This window comes from Carcharhinus amblyrhynchos, chromosome 34 (genome assembly GCF_965287045.1).
Source record: "Carcharhinus amblyrhynchos chromosome 34, sCarAmb.v2.hapA, whole genome shotgun sequence".
Taxonomy (NCBI): Eukaryota; Metazoa; Chordata; class Chondrichthyes; order Carcharhiniformes; family Carcharhinidae; genus Carcharhinus; species Carcharhinus amblyrhynchos.
The window spans coordinates 1,229,941-1,250,000 of record NC_137357.1 but is presented as its reverse complement, the minus strand read 5'-3'; the positions used below and the strand labels follow the sequence as shown (position 1 = coordinate 1,250,000).

General features: G+C 42.8%; 3 protein-coding genes and 1 pseudogene across 3 annotated transcripts in view; all 4 read left to right on the top strand.

Annotated features, from left to right (window-relative positions):
• LOC145361211 (scavenger receptor cysteine-rich domain-containing protein DMBT1-like) overlaps nucleotides 1-19,953 on the top strand; it is a 101,481-nt pseudogene extending 81,528 nt beyond the window's left edge.
• The window catches only part of LOC145361212 (scavenger receptor cysteine-rich type 1 protein M130-like), a 28,802-nt gene extending 8,849 nt beyond the window's left edge, over nucleotides 1-19,953 (top strand). The window contains exons 2-9 of the mRNA XM_080216850.1: nucleotides 11,526-11,840; nucleotides 14,169-14,483; nucleotides 15,461-15,775; nucleotides 16,088-16,402; nucleotides 17,815-18,129; nucleotides 18,893-19,210; nucleotides 19,450-19,758; nucleotides 19,898-19,953. Of these exons, the coding sequence (XP_080072976.1) occupies nucleotides 11,526-11,840; nucleotides 14,169-14,483; nucleotides 15,461-15,775; nucleotides 16,088-16,402; nucleotides 17,815-18,129; nucleotides 18,893-19,210; nucleotides 19,450-19,758; nucleotides 19,898-19,953 (2,258 nt within the window). The remainder of the gene's footprint in view (nucleotides 1-11,525; nucleotides 11,841-14,168; nucleotides 14,484-15,460; nucleotides 15,776-16,087; nucleotides 16,403-17,814; nucleotides 18,130-18,892; nucleotides 19,211-19,449; nucleotides 19,759-19,897) is intronic.
• LOC145361224 (scavenger receptor cysteine-rich type 1 protein M130-like) overlaps nucleotides 1-20,060 on the top strand; it is a 253,499-nt gene that overhangs the window by 83,925 nt on the left and 149,514 nt on the right. The gene's annotated exons all lie outside the window — the stretch shown is intronic.
• Nucleotides 1-20,060, top strand: part of LOC145361209 (scavenger receptor cysteine-rich domain-containing protein DMBT1-like) — a 100,426-nt gene that overhangs the window by 8,849 nt on the left and 71,517 nt on the right. The window contains exons 2-8 of the mRNA XM_080216848.1: nucleotides 11,526-11,840; nucleotides 14,169-14,483; nucleotides 15,461-15,775; nucleotides 16,088-16,402; nucleotides 18,893-19,210; nucleotides 19,296-19,352; nucleotides 19,450-19,764. Coding sequence (XP_080072974.1) covers nucleotides 11,526-11,840; nucleotides 14,169-14,483; nucleotides 15,461-15,775; nucleotides 16,088-16,402; nucleotides 18,893-19,210; nucleotides 19,296-19,352; nucleotides 19,450-19,764 — 1,950 coding nt within the window. The remainder of the gene's footprint in view (nucleotides 1-11,525; nucleotides 11,841-14,168; nucleotides 14,484-15,460; nucleotides 15,776-16,087; nucleotides 16,403-18,892; nucleotides 19,211-19,295; nucleotides 19,353-19,449; nucleotides 19,765-20,060) is intronic.

Here is a 20,060-nt window from a genome sequence, read left to right as displayed (position 1 = left end):
CCCACCCCCGCACCCACCCCTCTTAAAAAAAATGTACTTCATTCATGAAGTCTGTGAGGGTTACATTACATGACTTCCCATTCAGTGTAATCCAGTTCAGTTTGTTAGAATACAGTGTGTGATCCTCTGAAGGAGTTGACACATTAGTTAGATTTCTAATCTTCATTTCCTACCAAACATTCTCCAGTGTGTTGGGCAGCACAGATCAGATCGAGCTGGGCACGGACAAGACCACAGCAGATCAGCCAATGATCCCTGCCTCCCCCTCCAGCCCTATCCATCCTGGATCTACAGATGCCTGATTCCCCTGAAACCTACTGTTATCCAGACTGTTTACCACATTTCACTATTCTGTCTATATCCTCCCCCCCCCACCTGAAATTTGCTGTTGTCCGCACTTTTTACTACAATTGAACATTCGCTCACCATCCCCCCGAAACCTACTGTTGTCCACATTGTTTACTACATTTTAACACGGATCCCTATCCTCCAAAAGCTAACTGATATCCTCACTGCTTACTGATATCCAATCAGTAAAGCATACTGATATCCAATCAGTCAGTGTCCACAGAAATCCTGGATATATCCCCTGCATTTACTATACTGACAATTCCTCCTGTTATCCTTATTCTTTGTTATGTTAAAGGAAACTGCCTGTCTTCCAGAATCCTAGCTCTATCCTCACTCATTACAACATTGCACCATTCTGTCTGTGTCCTGCCAATTCCTGTTGTCACTCTCACTGCGATTTCTTTTCTCCATTCTCTCTGTTTCCTCCCAAATTGAATGATAATCATCATTATTTACTACATTTCAGCAATCTGTCTGGCATCCCAAACCCTGCTATTATCCATACTGCGAACTATGTCTCACCAATCAACCTGTGTCCTCTCATATCCAACTGTTATCCTCACTCTTTCTACTTCTCACACATCTCTCTGTGTCCCCCAAACACTGATATTATCCTTACTGCTATCTACAAATCGACAATCTTTCTTTGTACTACGAAGGCTTTCTGTTATTCTCAGTCACCTCTACATTTCACCACATTGTCCGTGTCCTCAAAATCTACCCTACATCCTCATTTACTGCTACACTTCACCAATCTGTGACCTCACACATCCTGCTGCTATCCTTCTGTTTACCCAGTTTCAACTCCGCCTGTGACCTGCCACATCCCACAAACATGTTCATTGTTTACCACATTACAGCAATCTGTCCATGTCCTCTCAGTTACCCCCTCACTGTCTCCATCTCCTGGTGCCCCTGTCTTACCACACTCAGTTAGAATACTCACTGTCTCCATCTACTGGTGATGCTGACTCAATGCACTCATTTACCCCTCTCTCCATTTGCTGTTGATGCTATCTCGCTGCACTCAGTTACCCCTCACTCTCTCCATCCGCTGTTGATGTTATCTCACTGCACTCAGTGATCCACCTCACACTATATCTGCTGGTGATGCTGTCTCAGTGCACTCAGCCACCTGACTCTCCATCAGGTAGTGATACTGTCTCAATGCACTCAGTCAGTCACCACACTCTTTCCATCTCCAGACCAGCCAGTGACACTGAACCTCGAATGACACAGTGAACCGAACCAGGCATGTGACACTAAATTACAAAGGACAGGATGAACCCAGCCAAGCCTCTGACACTCAACCATAAAGGATACAGTGAACCCAAACAGGCCCGTGACACTGAAACTGAAAGGGCAGAGTGAACACAGCCAAATCTGTTACACTGAACCTTAAAGAACACAGAGAACCGAGCGCAGTCTGTGACACTGAATCTCAAATTACATTTCCAACGCAGCTAGGCCCGTGACACTGAATCTCAAAAGACAAATTGAATCCAGCCAGACCTGTAACACTGAATCTCAAAAGACATAGTGAATCCAGCCAGGCCTGTAACACTGAATCTCAAATGGCAGAGTGAATCCAGCCAGAACTGTGACACTGAATCTCAAAGGATACAGTGTATACACCAGTTCTGTGACACTGAATCACAAGTAACAGTTTGAACACAGCCAGGTTCGGGAAACTGAATCTCAACAGGCAAACGGATCCCAGCCAGGCCTGTGACATTGAATCTGAAAGGGCGCAGTGAAACCAGCCAGGCCTATTGAATCTCAAAGAGCACATTGATCCCAATCAGGCGTGTGACACTGAATCTCAATGGACAGAGTGAACCCTGTCAGGTCTGAGACCTTTAATCTCAAATAACATTTCGAGCACAGCAAGGCCTGTGACACTGAATATCAAAAGACAGAGTGATTCCAGCCAGGTCCCTGACACTGAAACTCAAAGGACAGTGTGAATACAACCAGGCCTGGAACATTGAATCTGAGAGGACACAGTTTATTCAGCCAGGTCTGTGACACTGAATTTAAAGACAGAGTGAAGCAATAAAGGTCGATGACAGTGAATCTCAAAGAACAGCCTGAACCGAACTAGGCATGAAATTTGTATCTCAAATAATAGTTCAAACACAGCCAGGGCTGTGGCACTGAACCTTAAAGGACAGAATTAACCCAGACTGGCCTGTGACTCTGAATCTCAAATAACAGATCGAACCCAGCCAGGTCTGTGACACTGAATCTGAAAGGACAGAGTGACTTCAGCCAGGCGTCAGACACTGAATGACAAAAGACAAAAGACACTGATCGGTCAGTTAAAAGTGCTTTGGATCCAGGGTAAAATGACAAGTTGTGTCCAGAACTGACCCAGTGTTCACACACTGAAATTGGAGGTAGAAGGTGTTTTGTTGAAATGGAGGTTGGTGTTCAGAGGGCTACCACAAGGATCAGTACGAGTTAACTTATTGTTCATGATATAAATAGATAGATATACATAAAAAAGACAAGTAAGAGATCATTAAGTATTTGGCAGTATTCAAAGTAGCAAAATTGTCTGGCCGATACTGGGCAGGATATTGCAAGAAGTCTCACAAAACCAGGTTAAAGTCCAACAGGTTTATTTGTTATCACGAGTCTTCAGTGTGTTTCTCCTCCATCAGATGAGTGATGAAAGGGCAGTGCACCGAATGCTTGTGACAGGAAATAAACATGTTGGACTTTTATCTGCTGCTGTGAGGCTTCTTACAGAGCCCATCCCAGTCCATATCCAATATCTCCACACAGTGGTCAGGATGTAGATGACAGAGAGATACATTGAACGTTCCTTTGTACAAAGGAATTGGATCATTCCAAAAATAAACAGTGCAAAGATGGTAAGGTTGGGTCGATTACTAATTGAACTTTCGCGTCACATGATGTGTTAATTAGGGTTTTAGCAACGTAAAAAAGAAATGTGGAGTCACGGCGATAAAGCACGAGGAAGATGCTCTGTTGGCGAGTCAGTTCAGACTCAATACGTTGAATGAGCTTCTGCTGCAAAATAGGGATCCTATGGTTCAAACACTGAGTGTTAACCTGTGAGTTCTGGTATTGGAATTAATGCATGCATGTAGGGATTTCAGTTAATGCTCAGGTTAATAAGGTTCTTCACCAAGGTATTTGGACATTGATCAAACAAACAGTAAATAACCAATATATTTGTGCTTGCAGGTGTGAGACGTAAGAAATTTTAGCTGGAAAAAATACGTTTTGCAGACAGGTGCTGCCAAAAGGAAAGATGAATGCAAATGATATCAAAGACCAACCAATGCTTGTTAATTCAACCTCTATAAACTGACTCGAAACCCGCGGTATTTCCTAAATAACCAACCCGTAATAAGTCTCCATCCTGGATAACATATCAATATCTGATAATCTAATTTCCATGGCACCCGGTACCTGCTTAAGACTTTGTCGCATCATAAAGTGACTACAGTGCTTAAGCCGCCCTCTCAGTAATAAAGGAAGTCAGGGATGCCAACGTCACAAAATGTCTCACATGGAAATCACTTCGTGTTTGTAGTTTATCATTTCATAGATTGGATACGTTTTTGAGAACTGAACTACATTGAAACTGACCAAAAACTGTCAGGATATTATGGAAATAATGTTCCCATTATCCCAAGTTCTTATCTGTTCTCATAATGCTCTGTGTGAACTTGTGCTCCCGGTCTGCTGTGTTCACGGGGGAAGCACTGAGGGATAATAGATGTGGAGCTGAATGGTGGACCCTCAACGTCTAAGCGTGTCAAAGGTCTATGTGTAGTATATTGATTCATACAGCCCAGGCAATCGGTTTAATCTCACACCATCGATTTCAAATTTGTTGAACACACGTGAAATTTAATAATGTTTAGCGACACACTATTCCTGGAGTCCCCGATAACTATTTGTAGATGCCATTCTGTCACATGCTGCTGGTGAATTCATGAAGGTACTTGAAGTTTTAAATGTCCCAGTGCACTGTCAGACACAAGTTAAAATTCCATCTGCAATCTGTCAATATTAAAGTGCAGCAGCGACTAACATGCGAGCAGAGACCTGACCACAAGGCCAGGTGCTTCCTGTCGGTTCAGCAACTGCGCAGCGAGTGTTCTGAGGCTGCGCAGACAGTGAGCTGCTTCGGGGTGACACAGAGTATAACTCAATACCAATTGCTTAGCTTCTCAGGAATCATTTCTTCCTATATGGAACAAATATGTCTGTGGGCTTCCCTTCTCTAAACGCGGCTCTGTAAAGATATTCACTCAAATGACTCTCAAGTTGATCATGAAAATAAAATGATATTTGTCCAGCAGATAAGATATATTTCTGAGCGGCACAGTTCCGCCGAACTCTGTCACTCTAAACTGGGCGGAGGCAGCAAAATCGCTCAATTATGTAATGTTGCTTCTAAAGTATGTTCAAAAAGTAATTAAGTTCAAATAGATATTAACAGTCTTTTAACAGAAGCATTTAATGTAAGATTTCCGGATAGAAATGTTACATATTAAGAATATTCACAAATTGGGTTTTCTGCCTTTAATGAATATTGTTCTCCAAATAGAAGACAGTAAAAACTTTGGAGGTTGTTCTCAGAGCAAGGAGCAAAAGGTCTGTTTTCACCCGGGAAAAAAAATCCAGATGTTACAGATTTGAACTTCTTGCTTGAGTTGCTGCTGGAGTGAAATCTCTTCACTTTTCGCTTGTGAAGATGTGAAAATCAGGTTGTGAATATAGGCTGTATTCGGGCTCCATAGGATTCTTAAACAGCCGATTGGTTTGGACTTGTCGGTGAGAACACTCACTCACAGATTTCTTGAGGAGTGATTGGATCTGACATGAAATTTATACATTTTCTCCACATCACAGCAGTCCATTTCCCCTGGATTTAACCTGGGAATTTTAACCCTTATCCTCTCCACGGCCTTCAACTGTTCCTCGGAAATTGGCCTTTGAAATAAGTGGGAAAAGAGTGCAAAAAATGTATCTAATCCAGTGTAGGCCGAATATGATTTATAAACATTTTCCATATACATTATTTCACTCGCCTGTGTCTGTGCTGTAAGATATGATGATTTGATGATCCGATGCTGGGTTAGTGACTCACTTCCTTATCAAAAATGTAGGCCTCATTAGCCGCACAGGGGCAGGAGGTGGATAGAACTGTCATTGGTATCTTTTATCAAACGGCAATTTACATTTCACACTTGGGAGCATAAATTAACCAGTTGGGAGGAAATATTATTTTCTGACAAAGGATTTATTCCTGGAGCGTTTGGTGTTTTAGAAATTGTTGGAAGGACAGCCCGGTACCGGTGTACAAAACTCGGTGAATAGTCAAGTCTGATCGCAGTAACCGACAGTCGGGACGATGCTGCGCTCCTTCCTGACTCTAATTGCATTGCAGCTTCTCAACTGTGAGTTATTATTGATTGAAAGTATCCTGATGTCTATTGAGAATTCACTGACATAAAATTTTAGCATGTGTATTTGTGTAAATATATAGATTATAAAGAGAGAGAGAGATTTTGTAACAAAAATGTTGGTGCCCGATGTAATGGAAAGTTGATGATTTGAATAATAAGTGTCATCTGGAGGTAATGGGATATTAATGTACATCAATTTACAATGAGAGAGTGCGAGTTCAGTGTCTGAAAAGCTGCAGGATGAAAAAGTGCTCAGCACATTGAAAACATAGTTGCTTATGCATTTGAAATATTGTAACGCTCAAAGGAGCCAAGAACAGGCCAGTGGGGTTAGACTGAATTGGTTTTATTCCACTCGGCACAGTCACTTTGGGCCGAGGGGCCTGAGATATTGGCCGAATATTGCTCTGAGGCCACAAGTGCCCAACAGAAGTTGTATGTAATCGCCGTCTACCTGAAATTCTTCTGCAGAATAAATAAATTGGAGTTGGAAATCAAAATGGGCTGTCAAATCTCAATCTGGAAAATTATTTTTTTTAGCAGTATTTTGGATTCTCCGCCCCACTTCGGAAAAAAAAAGCTCTAATCTTTTCAAATGTCTGCTTCCTTGTTATGAAGTATGCATTGGAATTGGGAATTTAAGTCGCAGACGTTTCAGTTGGTGAATAACTTAGATTCCCTGTTTCTTTTTAACTTATTTCCTTTCAAATATATTTAGAATATAGAACATCTGATTAATTCATGTTTTAATTTCCCGGCCGAGACTTGCCGGAAACTGAGAGTTAAATACAAAATTGAATGGAAATGCCGCACTTGTGCATGGACAACATCTTCCTGTAAAACCTCTACTCGGATAACTTGATTTGTGTTGGTACAAATTAGAGCAGTCGCTGTTAGAATCTGCGGAAAATGAGTTTGAGTGGAAGCCAACCCACTGCGTTTAAAAATGCAGGCTGTTGAGCGAGGACCGTCCACACATATTTCTTTCGATATTTCTCAGTATTTTTTTCCGTCTGAACACGTGTGGAGAGAAAACCGACAGATCGTTTAAAATAGGTGTCTCAGCCTCATAGTGTTGGACTACGTCTGTGAATAATGCACTTTAACATATTAAGATGAATTGCAATTGATGGTGTCATTACTTAATTTGATTAATATGAAGAACATACTTATTTGTTATGTTGACAACGTAATTTGCTAAATATGTGTGATTTGCTTTGTGAAGTTTGTTGCTCAATTGCCTCATGTCTCCTACCGGAATATGACCAGAATGTGTTAAATTAATATTTCTATGCAGTGATTTGTTTTTTTCAGTTTCTAATTATTTTTATTTCACAAAAGCATGTCACGCTTTCATGCATTCTGTGTCTCATGCCGTTTTCGGTGGCAGATCGAGACCTGTTCTTTCATCTCCTTCCACAGGCCCAGTAGTTTTGTTCCATTTAAGTTGTTCATTTGTTTCTTTTCGCCCGGTTCCCAAGGTGCCTCTTTGGTGATAGCCATTAATCAGAATGTCTTTGAAAATGCTGGTTATCTGATAGAGAAGCGCCCCATTACTGTTATCAAACACACAGTAAAGGACCGAGAGTCCGTGAAATAAAATCTTAAAAAATAGTGTTTGGACTTTCCAGTTGCTGGAAAGAATATGTCATATAAAAGACTTGTAGAAAATAATATAATTTGAGGAAAGTTGCATTTTCAGTTCATTAGTCTCCAAAAAACAGCAAGTGAATGAGAAAATTAGATGTATCCCTGAATCCAACTCACATACGTCGGCAAGTAGAATTAAATACTCCACTGGCTCTGTTGTACAGACGGAACAGACATGAATTGAAATTCTAGCTGAACAGCGCAGTCTGGGTGTAGATCGTAGATCGCCGCCACTGTTAGTCTAGCATAGATTGCCAAATGGAATCTACGCGAATTAACCGTTTGCGGAATTCCAGTAAAAGTTCTAGTTACTATCAATAGAATGCGTACACAGATTTGTGATAGATATTTCTCAGTGGAAGAGCTGTGTGCTCGCCCTCTGGCACAGTGAGCTGCCATATGTTAAACAAATTATTTTGAGTTGGAGTAATGGGCACTTTTGTAAACACTGAAAAGTTAAATATTAAATCTAAGTGGGACCAACATTGCTTTAACCGGCAGATTAAGCAATATACGTAATCAGTGGCACCAGCGAAATAATAGGGAAATGAAAGATCCGGCTTCTTCCGCGAATTTGCAACATCAGTATTTCTGATTGCTATTTGGAAAAATGAGCTTTAGAAATCAAAACAAAGCTTTCTAACCATACATCGACTTCCGTTTTGTGTATCAATCACTGGATAATTGTCAACCTGTTCCCAGACACTCTCAATATCCATTGAGCTTTCCATTTCTTAGAATGAGCTCTGAAAACCCATTACTCATTCCAAATTGGCGACGCCAACTGTTCCTTGGAAAATGTTTTCAGCCATTTTACAGATCCCAGGAAAAAAAAAACTCACTGTCCAGATAAGATTTGATAAATTTCCGCTTATATTCTAAAACTAATATCTTATATCTGGCGAGTGTTAGTTTGGTATGGCCGTACATTTCAAAATTATGGTTCCACTAGCGACTCGTAATCTCATCTTCCTGCTGTCAGCTAAACGGTTCCAGACTTAAACGGTGGTTTTCAACTACAAATACGATGTAGTGTAATTAATTCCATTCGTAATACTGACATTTATTTGTTACTTGTTGTGTCTCATAGTTTAAGATAAAACATGATTAACAGATCGAATACTCAGTCACGGGGAGATATATTTGCCGCCTTTCTGCTTCGTGCGAATGGCTTTTTGTGATATTTAAATGGGCCTACATTTTACAGTACCAAACTTCCCATGTCTCTATATCTCTTCCAAATAAGGTTAATATTCCACATTCAGCCACGGCCTTGCTTTTTTTTATTGTTATGCTCTTTCTTGTGAAGTCAGTGTCCCTGGCAATGGCAGCATTTGTTATCTGTACCCATATGTCTTCAGAAATGGATCTCTGAGCATTTTTTGCTGCCTGGCTTCAGTAGATGATACACTGGTGCAGGCATAGTGAGATTAGGGATTTAGCGCTCACGAGAATGAAGCAACTCCGATATCGTCCGAACTCAGCATGTTGTCCGGCTTAGAAGGGAATGTACAATTCAGGGTGGTGTCGTCGGTCTGTCCTTGTATTTCTTGATGGTAGAAATCGCGGGTTTGGAATGAACTGCCGAATGAGTCTTGACCATTTGTTGTTGTCTATCATCTACACGGTACACAAACGATTCAGGTGATGGCTGTTTTTTAGCAAATGAGGCTGCTGACCAGCGCCTTCTATTTCATTGCTTGTTAGTGTCATTAGTGATCTGTTGCAGGAAGAAAAGGGGCCACAGATTTAAGGTGAGAGGGGAAATTTAAAGTAAGATATGTGGGAAAAGCTCAGAAAGTAGTGCATGCCTGCAAGGCGCTGCCAGAGGAGGTGATGGAAGCAGGCACATGAGAAACATTTTAAGAGACATCTAGATGGGTGCAAGAATAAAGAGAAAATAGAAGGATAGGGACGGAAATAACACAACTTTTTTTGCTTAAATGGACATCATGATGGACAGGGGTTGAAGGACCGAAGGGTCTATTTCCATGATGTACTTTTCTTTATTCTGTGTTTTTGAAATGGGTCAATGTTCAGTGGGAGAATTACTGAACACTGAAAAGTGGAGCCAGAGATAGGAAGATGGAATGGGTGAAGGGGGTCAGAGATTCCATTTGGACCATAGAAATTGTCAACATTTTGCGTAAATATTGCAATGCTATCCCGCAATTCTGGCAATGAGAACAACGTAAGTGGAAGTTGTGCGATATTATTTGCGAAGAGTTAATAAGGATATTTGAGGATTGTCTGCATTGGAAATAAATGACGCACTGTCCGTATTGAACATAAGAACATAAGAAATAGGAGCAGGAGTAGGCCATTTAGCCCTTCGAGCCTGCCCCGCCATTCAATAAGATCATGGCTGATCTGTTGTGGCTCAGTTCCACTTTCCCGCCCTCTCCCCATAACCCTTAATCCCCTCTCTTATCAAGAACCCATCAACCTGCTTCTTAAAAATATTTAGCGAGGCAGCCTCCACCAGTTCAACGGGCAGAGAATTCCAGAGATTCACCACCCTTTGAGTGAAGAAGATCCTCCTCAACTCCGTTCTAAACCGCCTCCCCTTTATCTTGAGGCTGTGCCCCCTAGTCCTACTGCCTTTTTTGAGCGGGAAGAGTCTCTCCACCTCTATCCTATCCATCCCATTCATCATCTTATACGTCTCAATGAGATCTCCCCTGGTGCAGAGATATTCGAGTAACTTTATCATTGTTACTCTGTGGGTCAAGTTATAAATTTCAGCAATCCAACCAGAGAGAAGAATCACTGTCTTTTTGGTTTTATTATGCAAACTAGAGGCTAAAGTAGACTTGGAGATTTGACTGACACAAAATATCCCTGTTTGGGAATACGGTAACACGTGCTTAAAAATATATTCAAAAAATGGAATGAGACCAGGATGTTCATAGGCCATAGTATCGCGGGTGAGGTAATTTGAATAAAACTTTTTAACAGCAAATGCTTGGAAATCATATAGTGAAGAAATAACACAGATCCTCGGTGTTGACTTTGTGATGTTTGGTTTTGACAGTTTCATTCATCTCCTGTTCCAACAAAGACTAATTTTCAAAATTTCATTTCAGGCAGACCAGGGAACAGCCAGGCTGATCCATCAGGTAATCGCCCTCCAAGTTCATATCTGATATTTCACTGCACTAATCCATCCAACTGAATGATAAATCCCTGAGACAATTTCAGTATCTTTGTATTCAATGGTTCGGTTCAATGTCTGCCTGTCAGTTGTGAATGAAAATGTTCTTGCAATGTTTTCACGTAAATGTTTAAGTTCTGCTCCCTAATTTAGAAATTAGATCGCCGAGGAGCAGGGCGAGAGGCAAAGATTTCCCACTGCTGTTTGGAAATAAATTTTTACTTCTCTAGTTACCATAATGCAGTGCAATATTCGAGCCGTTTGACCACCGGTATATACGGGTTCCGCCGTAAACTCGCCGCAGCCAATAGCCCCGGGGAGGGCTGGAGACTACCTGACAGTCCAATTCAGACAGTTGCAGCAGGGTGAACCACCTGGTTCGACCCTGGTGGCAGATTCGAATCCATACTAGGATAGGGATTCCACTATATTAGTCCAGGTGGATCCCGGACCATAACAGTCCTGAGTTTTGTGGGTGGAATCAAGTAAGCTCCCATCCACACTCCTGCCTGACGCAGCAGAATGATGCTTCCAACTTCCAACTAGTTTGCGGCTGTTTCCCACTGTCAATCCATATTCCCGCTTCCACTTGCAATGTCTCAGGGGGAGGGAGTGGAAGCGGATACAGTAGTGACTTTTAAGGGGAGTTTTGACAAGTACAGGAATCGGATGGGAATAGAGGAATATGGTCCCCAGAACGGTAGGGGTTTTTAGTTCAGTCGGGCAGTAAGGTCGCTACAGGCGAAGAGGGCGGAAGGGCCTGTTCCTGTGCTGTAAATTTTTTTGTTCGTTGTTCTTATCTCATATTATCCCAGGGTTTGTTGAAATCCTTAACACACTGGATGCTTGACTTGACTCCTATCTGACCTGCTGCATCAGCTGGCCAATAACTGTTGGTTTATTTCTGTATTTTACAGAGGCGGTGAAGCTGAGACTGGCGAATGGGCAGAGTCGGTGCGCTGGGAGAGTGGAGATTCACTACAGGGGACAGTGGGGCACTGTGTTTGATAGTGACTGGGACCAGCGGGACGCCGATGTTGTGTGTGGGGAGCTGGGCTGCGGGACCGCGCTCTCTGCACCAGGCGGGGCTCACTTTGGGGGAGGAGCCGGACCCATTGTGACGTATGATGTTCAGTGCGAAGGGACCGAGACAGCCCTGCGGGAATGTCCCTCAGATCCATGGAGTCACTATGGCTATTCGCACTCCAATGATGCCGGTGTGATTTGCTCAGGTAAAAAAAAAGTCCCCAATCTACTCTCCGGGAAAGGGCGGATAAAGTATTCGGAGACTATACACAGTCGTAAAGAGACTGGCGAATAATTTTAATATTCAGTAAATCGAGTTGTGGTTACATGAACACCAGGATTTTAGTTTATAATAAAGCAACAGCAATGAGAGTGATTAACAATGACCACAACCGTGCACAGACCCGCTGTGTCCTTGAGCTGAGCTCTTGCTGTTAGCTGTGTTCAGGAGAGGAGTTGTTCGCTCCTGGTTCCTCACTGTTCAGTTCTGGTCACCATTCAACAAATAATGAATCATTCCAGGGCCACACAGAGCAAATCCTGGACAACAATCAGGCTTCTGCTGAGCAACAGTTTATCTTCATCTGTCCGCAGCGTTTGGCTTATCCTACTATTTTAACGTAACTCCAAATCGCCCGATTCTAAATGCCTTTTTTTTTGCGTCGCACTCCAGAAATTTTCCCCTCAAATGAAAATGTGGTTGCACCCCAGATATACGGTCGGAGGCATCCCGATCCCCCAACCCTTCGAGTTCTCCATCACCACCCCTCCCCCAATGCCTCAACCGACAAAACCACACGCCTGGAGACAGACACGGACCTGTCAGCAACCACGGTGGGGGAGGGGGCGGACAGACCTGGAAGGACAGCGAGAAAGAGTCCCGGGCGGACTATTCTGTCCCGGTCTTGCCTGGGCAGAGTCAAAATTTGAGGCATGCTTTGATGGACTGGTTGTGTACGGAAGTGCATTCATGCGGAAGTGCATTCATGCGGAGTCCGGATCATTCGGCACTCGGTCAGAATTGGCGGCTGTCTCTGAATTAAATCCGGGTGTCTCGGTCCATGTGTTTGACATTTACTGACTATTGATTGCGGAGGCCATAGAGCGCTTATCCAGTCACTGCGGCTACTTTCAGAGCAGCAATCAGTGGGCAGATTGAAGGTGTTCCAAGAGCGGAGTGAGGATGAGAAGGGTCTGGAGGAGAGTCCTGCGGACTGGAAACATCCCTCTATTCTTCCCTCGCCACTAATTCTCCCACAGCTGCTGAATTGTTCCAACATTTTCTGATTCTGTGTGAGAGGGGACTGGCTGGATATCCCCTGTCTCCCCAGGCGTGTCTTTTTAATAGCTGCCATGTAAATCCTCGCCCTAAAATGTTTGATACTATTTGGAAACTTATCTCCCTCTCACTTCCCGAATCTGATGAATAACAACTGTTCCTACATGGTTTCCACACGTGTTTTTTTTCGGACAAGTTTACCTTTAGCGTTTATCAGCGGGAGAAATCAGAAATGTCATTGGGAGAGAGTTCCATTCAAATGTTCGGCAGTTGATACTTTATTCTGAATAAAATGAAGGGAGATGAGTTGTTTTATCATTTAACGTCGCTGCAGCTTCAGACAGATCTCAGACAGTGTAAACTGATAGAAGGAGATGGGTTCTCGTCACAGTAACCAGCAGCCTGGGAGACTTCCACTGGACTGCTTTCCAGAACAGGAGATCATTTCAGTGATGCAGTTATTGTTCATTCCCATTCCAGATATGGACTGTACAATGTTCTTGAAACTTGAAACAGAAGCTCTCCCCCTTCATGCTCTCGCCGTCAAAATAGAAAAGCTAAAATTCTAGGAGGGCTTTTGATAACGTTTTTTTTACCTGGCCTTCACATTTTACCTGTGCCCAGAGACCCTCAATAATGCTTGAGTGTTGTTTGCTAATCACTATTTAGACATTCTGGGATACATAGTTTCATTTCTGGTTGAAGTAATTTCAGAACGTTCATTCTCAACACGCTTCAGCGCCGAAAATCAAAAATAGAATTCCGTTTGATGTCTATCAGTTAGAAAGTCCTGGGTAAATAATTCGAAATGATATTGATTCAGGTCCGCCTGTTGGCCATTGTGAATTTCCCATCAACAGGCGGTAGGGAGCAGGAATACTCAGAATTTATTGAGATAAACCAGCAGTCGGTTCAATGTAAGTCCGGATGGGTAAGAGTGTTCCAGAGGAATCGCTCTAAGAATGAACACGGCTTCGGGAGAGAATAATAATTCACACCTATTGAACTTGATGAAACATCTTTAATTATAGAATTTCTTAATGCAGAAGAAGGGGATTCAGCCCGTCGAGTCTCCCGGGCAGGCCATCGAATCCACGTCGCACCCCATGTTTTTACCTCTGTAATTCCCCTGAATCTTTAAATTAATGGGAAGCTCAGGGGAACCCGATTCAGAACTAATAATAGTAGAATCTAGTTAAGCGGATGTGAATACGTTTTGACAATAATTAGTGTTTTGTGATCTGTTGTTTTTCAGCCCACAGATTTTCAAAACTAGTATCCGGGGCTTTTCCATGTTCCGGCAGATTGGAGATCCATAGCCATACAGCTTCAAGCACAGTGTGTGACCGTGACTTGGATTGGAATGATGCCAGAGTGATCTGTGCTGAGCTGCAGTGTGGAGTCGCCGTTTCCATTAGAAGTGGGGCTTATTTTGGAGAGGGCACTGGACTTATATGGAACGATAGATTTGAATGTAAAGGGAGCGAGACAAGCCTGATGGACTGCACCTTTGTTCCTGTAAATCGGTCCAGGTGCACCCACAGGAACGATGTCAGTGTGATCTGTTCCGGTGAGTACAGACTTGTGAAAATTAATTTAAAATGTTTTTAATATTTAAACAAAGGAGAGATTGCAGATCTGCCTCTCTCTAACATGGACTTGTCCAACCAGGTCTTCATATTTCAAAGGATGCTCACTTTTTACAAATAGCAAATGTTTACATTTTTATTAACGTTCTCAAATTAGCAAATTATTGTTGTTGATTTAGTGCCCAGGCCAGGCATATATTTCTCTGAAACATTTGACATGACATTCTTTGTGGACCTGTCAGGTAGTCGTGTGTTGCCTCCCATGCCGTGATCCCACTGCATAGTCTGTAGCAGACTGTAAATCTGTTTGCATCTAAAGAGAATATTGGCACAGCAGAATAAATGAAGGGTTTTGCATTTCAATTATCTTTCATCAAACAAAATAATTGGATGAGTTCAGTAACAGCAATACAAGTTCATGTTTTACTTCTAGTGAAACATGTAAAATTGGACAAATGTATGTTGGAGATTTCAAAGCATGGAAAACGCGTCAATAATGCGCATTATTCCCAAAATAGTGCAATAGCTTTTCGAACGTCATTTAGTGGCTGAATTTCCTGGTGCGAGATGCTGTCTAATTTTGGAAGCGCATCTACCATTTTAGGCTCAGGTTATTGCTCCAGAGGATATTGTTTTATAGTTGCCTCATAATGCAATGCTTAAACACTGCAGTTTATTTCAAGCATATTATGGTCCTTCTCTATAGGCACTATATTCTGCCAATAGCAAAATAACTTTTGCCTTCAGGATGGACTGCTCGCTTTGGGTTGAAGCACCTTCTTAAAAGCATCATATATGATGTTAATTCGTTCTAAATGATTGGTTGTGAATAGTGGGGAATGATTGTAGATGCGCATGCTATCAGAGCTCTCACCTTTACGCAAAAAAAAATGCTGGCATGCCTTTCTTTTAATTTCGATGTATAAATTATTTGTGTCTGTGTTTGTCCCTGAAACAGGAAAGCATGAGCTGAGATTGGTTGGTGGAAAGGACAGGTGCTCCGGCCGGGTGGAAGTGCCGCATGGAGAACACTTGGGGACGCTCTGTGATCTTTACTTTGATTTAGAAGACGCCAGTGTGGTCTGTGAGCATCTTCAGTGTGGAGTGGTAGAGAAAATCCTGAGAGGTGCAGCCTTTGGAAAGGGAAATGGGACAATATGGAAGGGGAACCTCAACTGCCGCGGGAACGAGTCCCGGTTGTGGGAGTGTCCGGTTTCATCCGTGGAAGAGTTTACCTGCTCACATGGAAATGACGTCAGTGTCATCTGCACGGGTGAGTCCCTAAATCAAGGTAATGGAAACACATGGCGCTGGGATTGAAGAGGATATTTCTACATTAGATCGCCGAATTGCTGGTCCATCCTCGAATTCCATAAACATATATTATCACTCTGTCTATTAATGTATTTGCTTCAGATTCAGAGCAGCCACGCTGGCTGTTCAGCCTCCTGTCTGACTGTGCTAAGCAGCCTCTCATCACATCCTTCACCTCTGCTCCGGGGGAGCTGCTCTGGTGAAAGATAATATTAATTTGATTTAATTTGCTGCAGTGTAACCACTGTTCTCCATGCCTTTCTTCGCCTAGATGAAAACTGGCCACTGAGATTGATGAATGGGGGAAGTCGGTGTGATGGGCGAGTGGAGATTTACTACAACCACAGCTGGGGCAGAGTGCAGGACAGCCTCTGGGATCTGAATGACGCTAATGTGGCCTGTAGACAGCTGGGCTGCGGCGAAGCGGTAACCGCTTATAACAATTCAAAGTACGGAGAGGGTGAAGGGCCTGTGTGGGTGAATGATGTCCAGTGTGAAGGAAACGAATCGCATCTCTGGAACTGCAGCACATTCACATTGAACCCGCATCGCAGTGACAGCATCGGTGTAGGGGTTCTGTGCTCAGGTGAATAAACAGGTCACTTTTCCGGAAACATAAAGGGAAAACTGTAATCTTGGTCAACTGCGTAGAGACTTCACTCCTTTTTCGGGAGCATAAAGCTGAGATATTTGACACTGGCGCCAGGATGCTGAACAGAACGTCACGGGGAAAGAAAAAAAACACGTAGTTTGGAATATTATAACAACAAAAATGTAATAAAAAAAAACAACTTTATAAATCTCAAAGTAATTTCCCTCAGTAAATTGAGACCAACACAAACAAAGACAGTTTCGGCAGTGGGAAATAATATGCTGATCAGTGTTGGGTGGGTTACAACAGCATAGCGAAGGGAGAGAGGGGGCCATGTATGAGAAGAAAATTCCAATCTTGTGTCCCAGTCCCCAAAATTATGAGCGTTAACTAAGTATGAGGAAAGGCTTGCTGTGTGAAGTGTCAGATGTGACGGAAATCCAAACTCTTCAGTGAATTAAATCTATCAACGCTGGTTCTCATGCTGGTGTCGGGTGGCCGGGGTAACTATGGTGAAGCGGTGGGCAGTCATGGAGTGTATAAGTGCCGTTGAACATGACCATGATATATTGAAGCTAATTTATGTTGACGGAAGAACAGCCAGTGTAAATCAAATAGTTTCCTTATTAGCCACAAATGAGGGTTACATCAACACAGCAAATGAGATATTGTGACATTTCATAAATTGCCAGTGTTAGTGATGCTGTTGGTCAGCAAGGGGGAAGGGGAGGGGATTGGGGAGGCAGTGGGGTGTGGGTGCCGGTTTGCACGTGCGCTGGTCGCTGCTGATGAGTTGGAATGTGCGCGGTTCATTTAGAAACATTTTGATTGCATCCATGTGTTTTGGAGCGGCGGCCATCAGGAGAGTTTTGAAATCTGCATTTTTTGAGAAAACAAGGAAGTGATGAGCAGATTAGCAGCAAATTCGTAGGAAAGGTCACTGTCTGAAAGGTCAAGTCGCTGCCAGACTATTTGCAGTATTTCTTATTTGATCCGATATAAATGGGCGAACTAGCGAGATACCTGATGAAATATGCATGGCAAAATGACGTAGTAGTGAAAAGAAAAAACATGTTTGCTGAAACCATTCTGTGTGGAACAATTAATTACCACAGTGGCACAATTTCTGGTAAAGCAAACCATGCAGCAATGAACAGGTCAGTTCCAATCCGAAATCCATGGGACTGTTTATTGTCAGAAATGCGAATATCTGGATGATCCGTAGTGTCTAAAATTGTAACTTCATGTAAGAGTATTTTTTTTTCTTGAGCGGAGATTAATCTCTCTGTGAAAAGCAGTTAAATACAGGCTTTAATTTACTTCACATGATGTAATAGTTTGAATTTAACAATGAGATGAGTATGCATTGGAAGTATAACATGACGCTCCCATTTTGTTTCTATTAGAACACATGCAGTTAAGGCTGTCTGGCAGTGGAAGCCGATGTGCGGGCCGTTTGGAAATTTATCACAACAGGACCTGGGGCTCAGTTTGTGATGATTCCTGGGATGTGTCAGACGCTGACGTAGTTTGCAAAGATCTGGGTTGTGGACATGCATTGCGGCTTCCTCTTCCTGCATTGGCTGGACCTGACACACAGCCAATTTGGTTGAATTCACTGGAATGCTCCGGGAGTGAATCATTTCTCTGGGAATGTCCCCATGCATTGTGGGGTAAACACGACTGTAGTCATAAAGAAGATGTGAAGATCATGTGCTCTGGTAACTGTCCCACTTTCTGCACTTATAACCGAAGCTTCATACATAAGATGTGATCGGCACAACTTGTGGGCTGAAGGGCCTGTTTGTGCTGTGGTGTTCGATGTTCTATGTTAAGATGAGTTCCTAAATTACGTTAAAAACACACACACTTTGGAAGGCTATTTGGCACAAAGACTCACTTTCTTATTCTGGACATAACTGTCACTGAAGTCTTTGTTCCGTCCATTTCATCGCGTTCCCTTCTTTTTCTATATCCCTCATATACTTCCCATAGTCCAAGTGGGGAAATCAGTTCGGTAGTGAATCCCAGAAAAAAGGAGTTTGTGGACTGTCTAAGAAAGGGCTTTCTGGTCCAGTTTGTGACAGAGCGGGGGAGGAGGTAATTTTGGATTTGGTGATGTGCAATGAGGCAGATTTGATTAGGGAACTTAAGGAGCGCTTTGGGAGCAGTGACCACAACATGACAGAATTTACCCGAGAGTTTGAGAGGGAGAAGTTGGAATCTGATAGAGCGAGATTACAGTTAAATAAAGGTAACTACAATGACATGAGGGAGGATTTGGCCAGAGTTGATTGAGTCCATCACCCAAAGCTTCCCATTAAATCTCAATGTCGCATATTCTTGATTATATCGTTCGAATTCAACTTTTTTTGTGATCTTTGCGAAATATATCTCTCAAACGGTGACCTCAACTGGCACAACAGATATTAGACACTCTGGTTAAAGAAGATATCATCTGGGTATATATCATTTGTTTGACAGAGCACAAAGAGGTGCGTTTGGTGAGCGGAAAGCATCGCTGTGAAGGCAGAGTGGAAGTTTTCTACAATGAGACGTGGGGAACAGTGTGCTCAGAAGACCTGGGTGGGCAAGATGCTACTGTAATCTGTAAACAGGCTAACTGTGGCCCAACCGTTTTCATTGACTATGGCTCTCGCCGATTCGGAGTGGGATCCGGGCCTATTTGGCTGGATAATATCGAGTGTCTTTCACAGGAGTTGAATCTTCGGCAGTGCCAGGCAGACCCGTGGGGTCAACACAACTGTACCCATTGGGACGATGCAGGCATCGTTTGTTCAGGTAACACAATGAATCATTCTACTTACAGGTGTGATTTGAAATATTGATGTCGCTCATGGAGTCAACATGTTTGCCTTATCAACAGAGCGAGGGACACCGAAGCAAGAACAGGAAACTGTGAACAGCTGCAAGAGAGAATCAGGTGTTTTGCCAACTTTAATAAACCAGCGATCTGATTGTATTCCTCTCTTGTGCTACATCAGGGTTAATAATTGATTTATTATCTTTAACAAATTCAGGACAAAGTTTGCGCTTGTCTGGAGGTACCAAGAGCTGCTCCGGGAGAGTGGAGATATGGTGTAATAGAGCCTGGGGCACGGTGTGTGATGATTCCTGGGATATGAACGATGCCAGTGTTGTCTGCAGACAGCTGGGCTGTGGCTCTGCTCTCGAGGCCACAGGAGGGGCCGCTTTTGGGCAGGGTAACGGTACTATCTGGCTGGATGAGGTGAAGTGCACCGGAAGCGAATCCTTTCTGTTTGACTGTCCTTCAGCATTAGTTCAGTCTGACTGTGATCACAAGGAAGATGCCAGTGTGATTTGTTCCGGTAAGTGTCCCATTGAGCGGTGTGGTTTGGGACTGTGTGACGCTGTTCGCCCATTTTTGCTGAAATCAATTAATGTTTTCAAATGTCTTTCTGACCAACAATGTAAATAATTGTCTCCCTTTCACCATATCTCCATCAGGTCGGGAATTATCTCCAACTGTTCTGCCCACACCTTCCGGTATGTCTCAGGAATAAATATCAATCTCTATTACGGCTCATTTTACATTACAATTAATAGTTGCCACACATTTGTTTTGCCTTTTTTTTGTCAATTTCTACCGACAGTCTGAGTGTTTGATAAT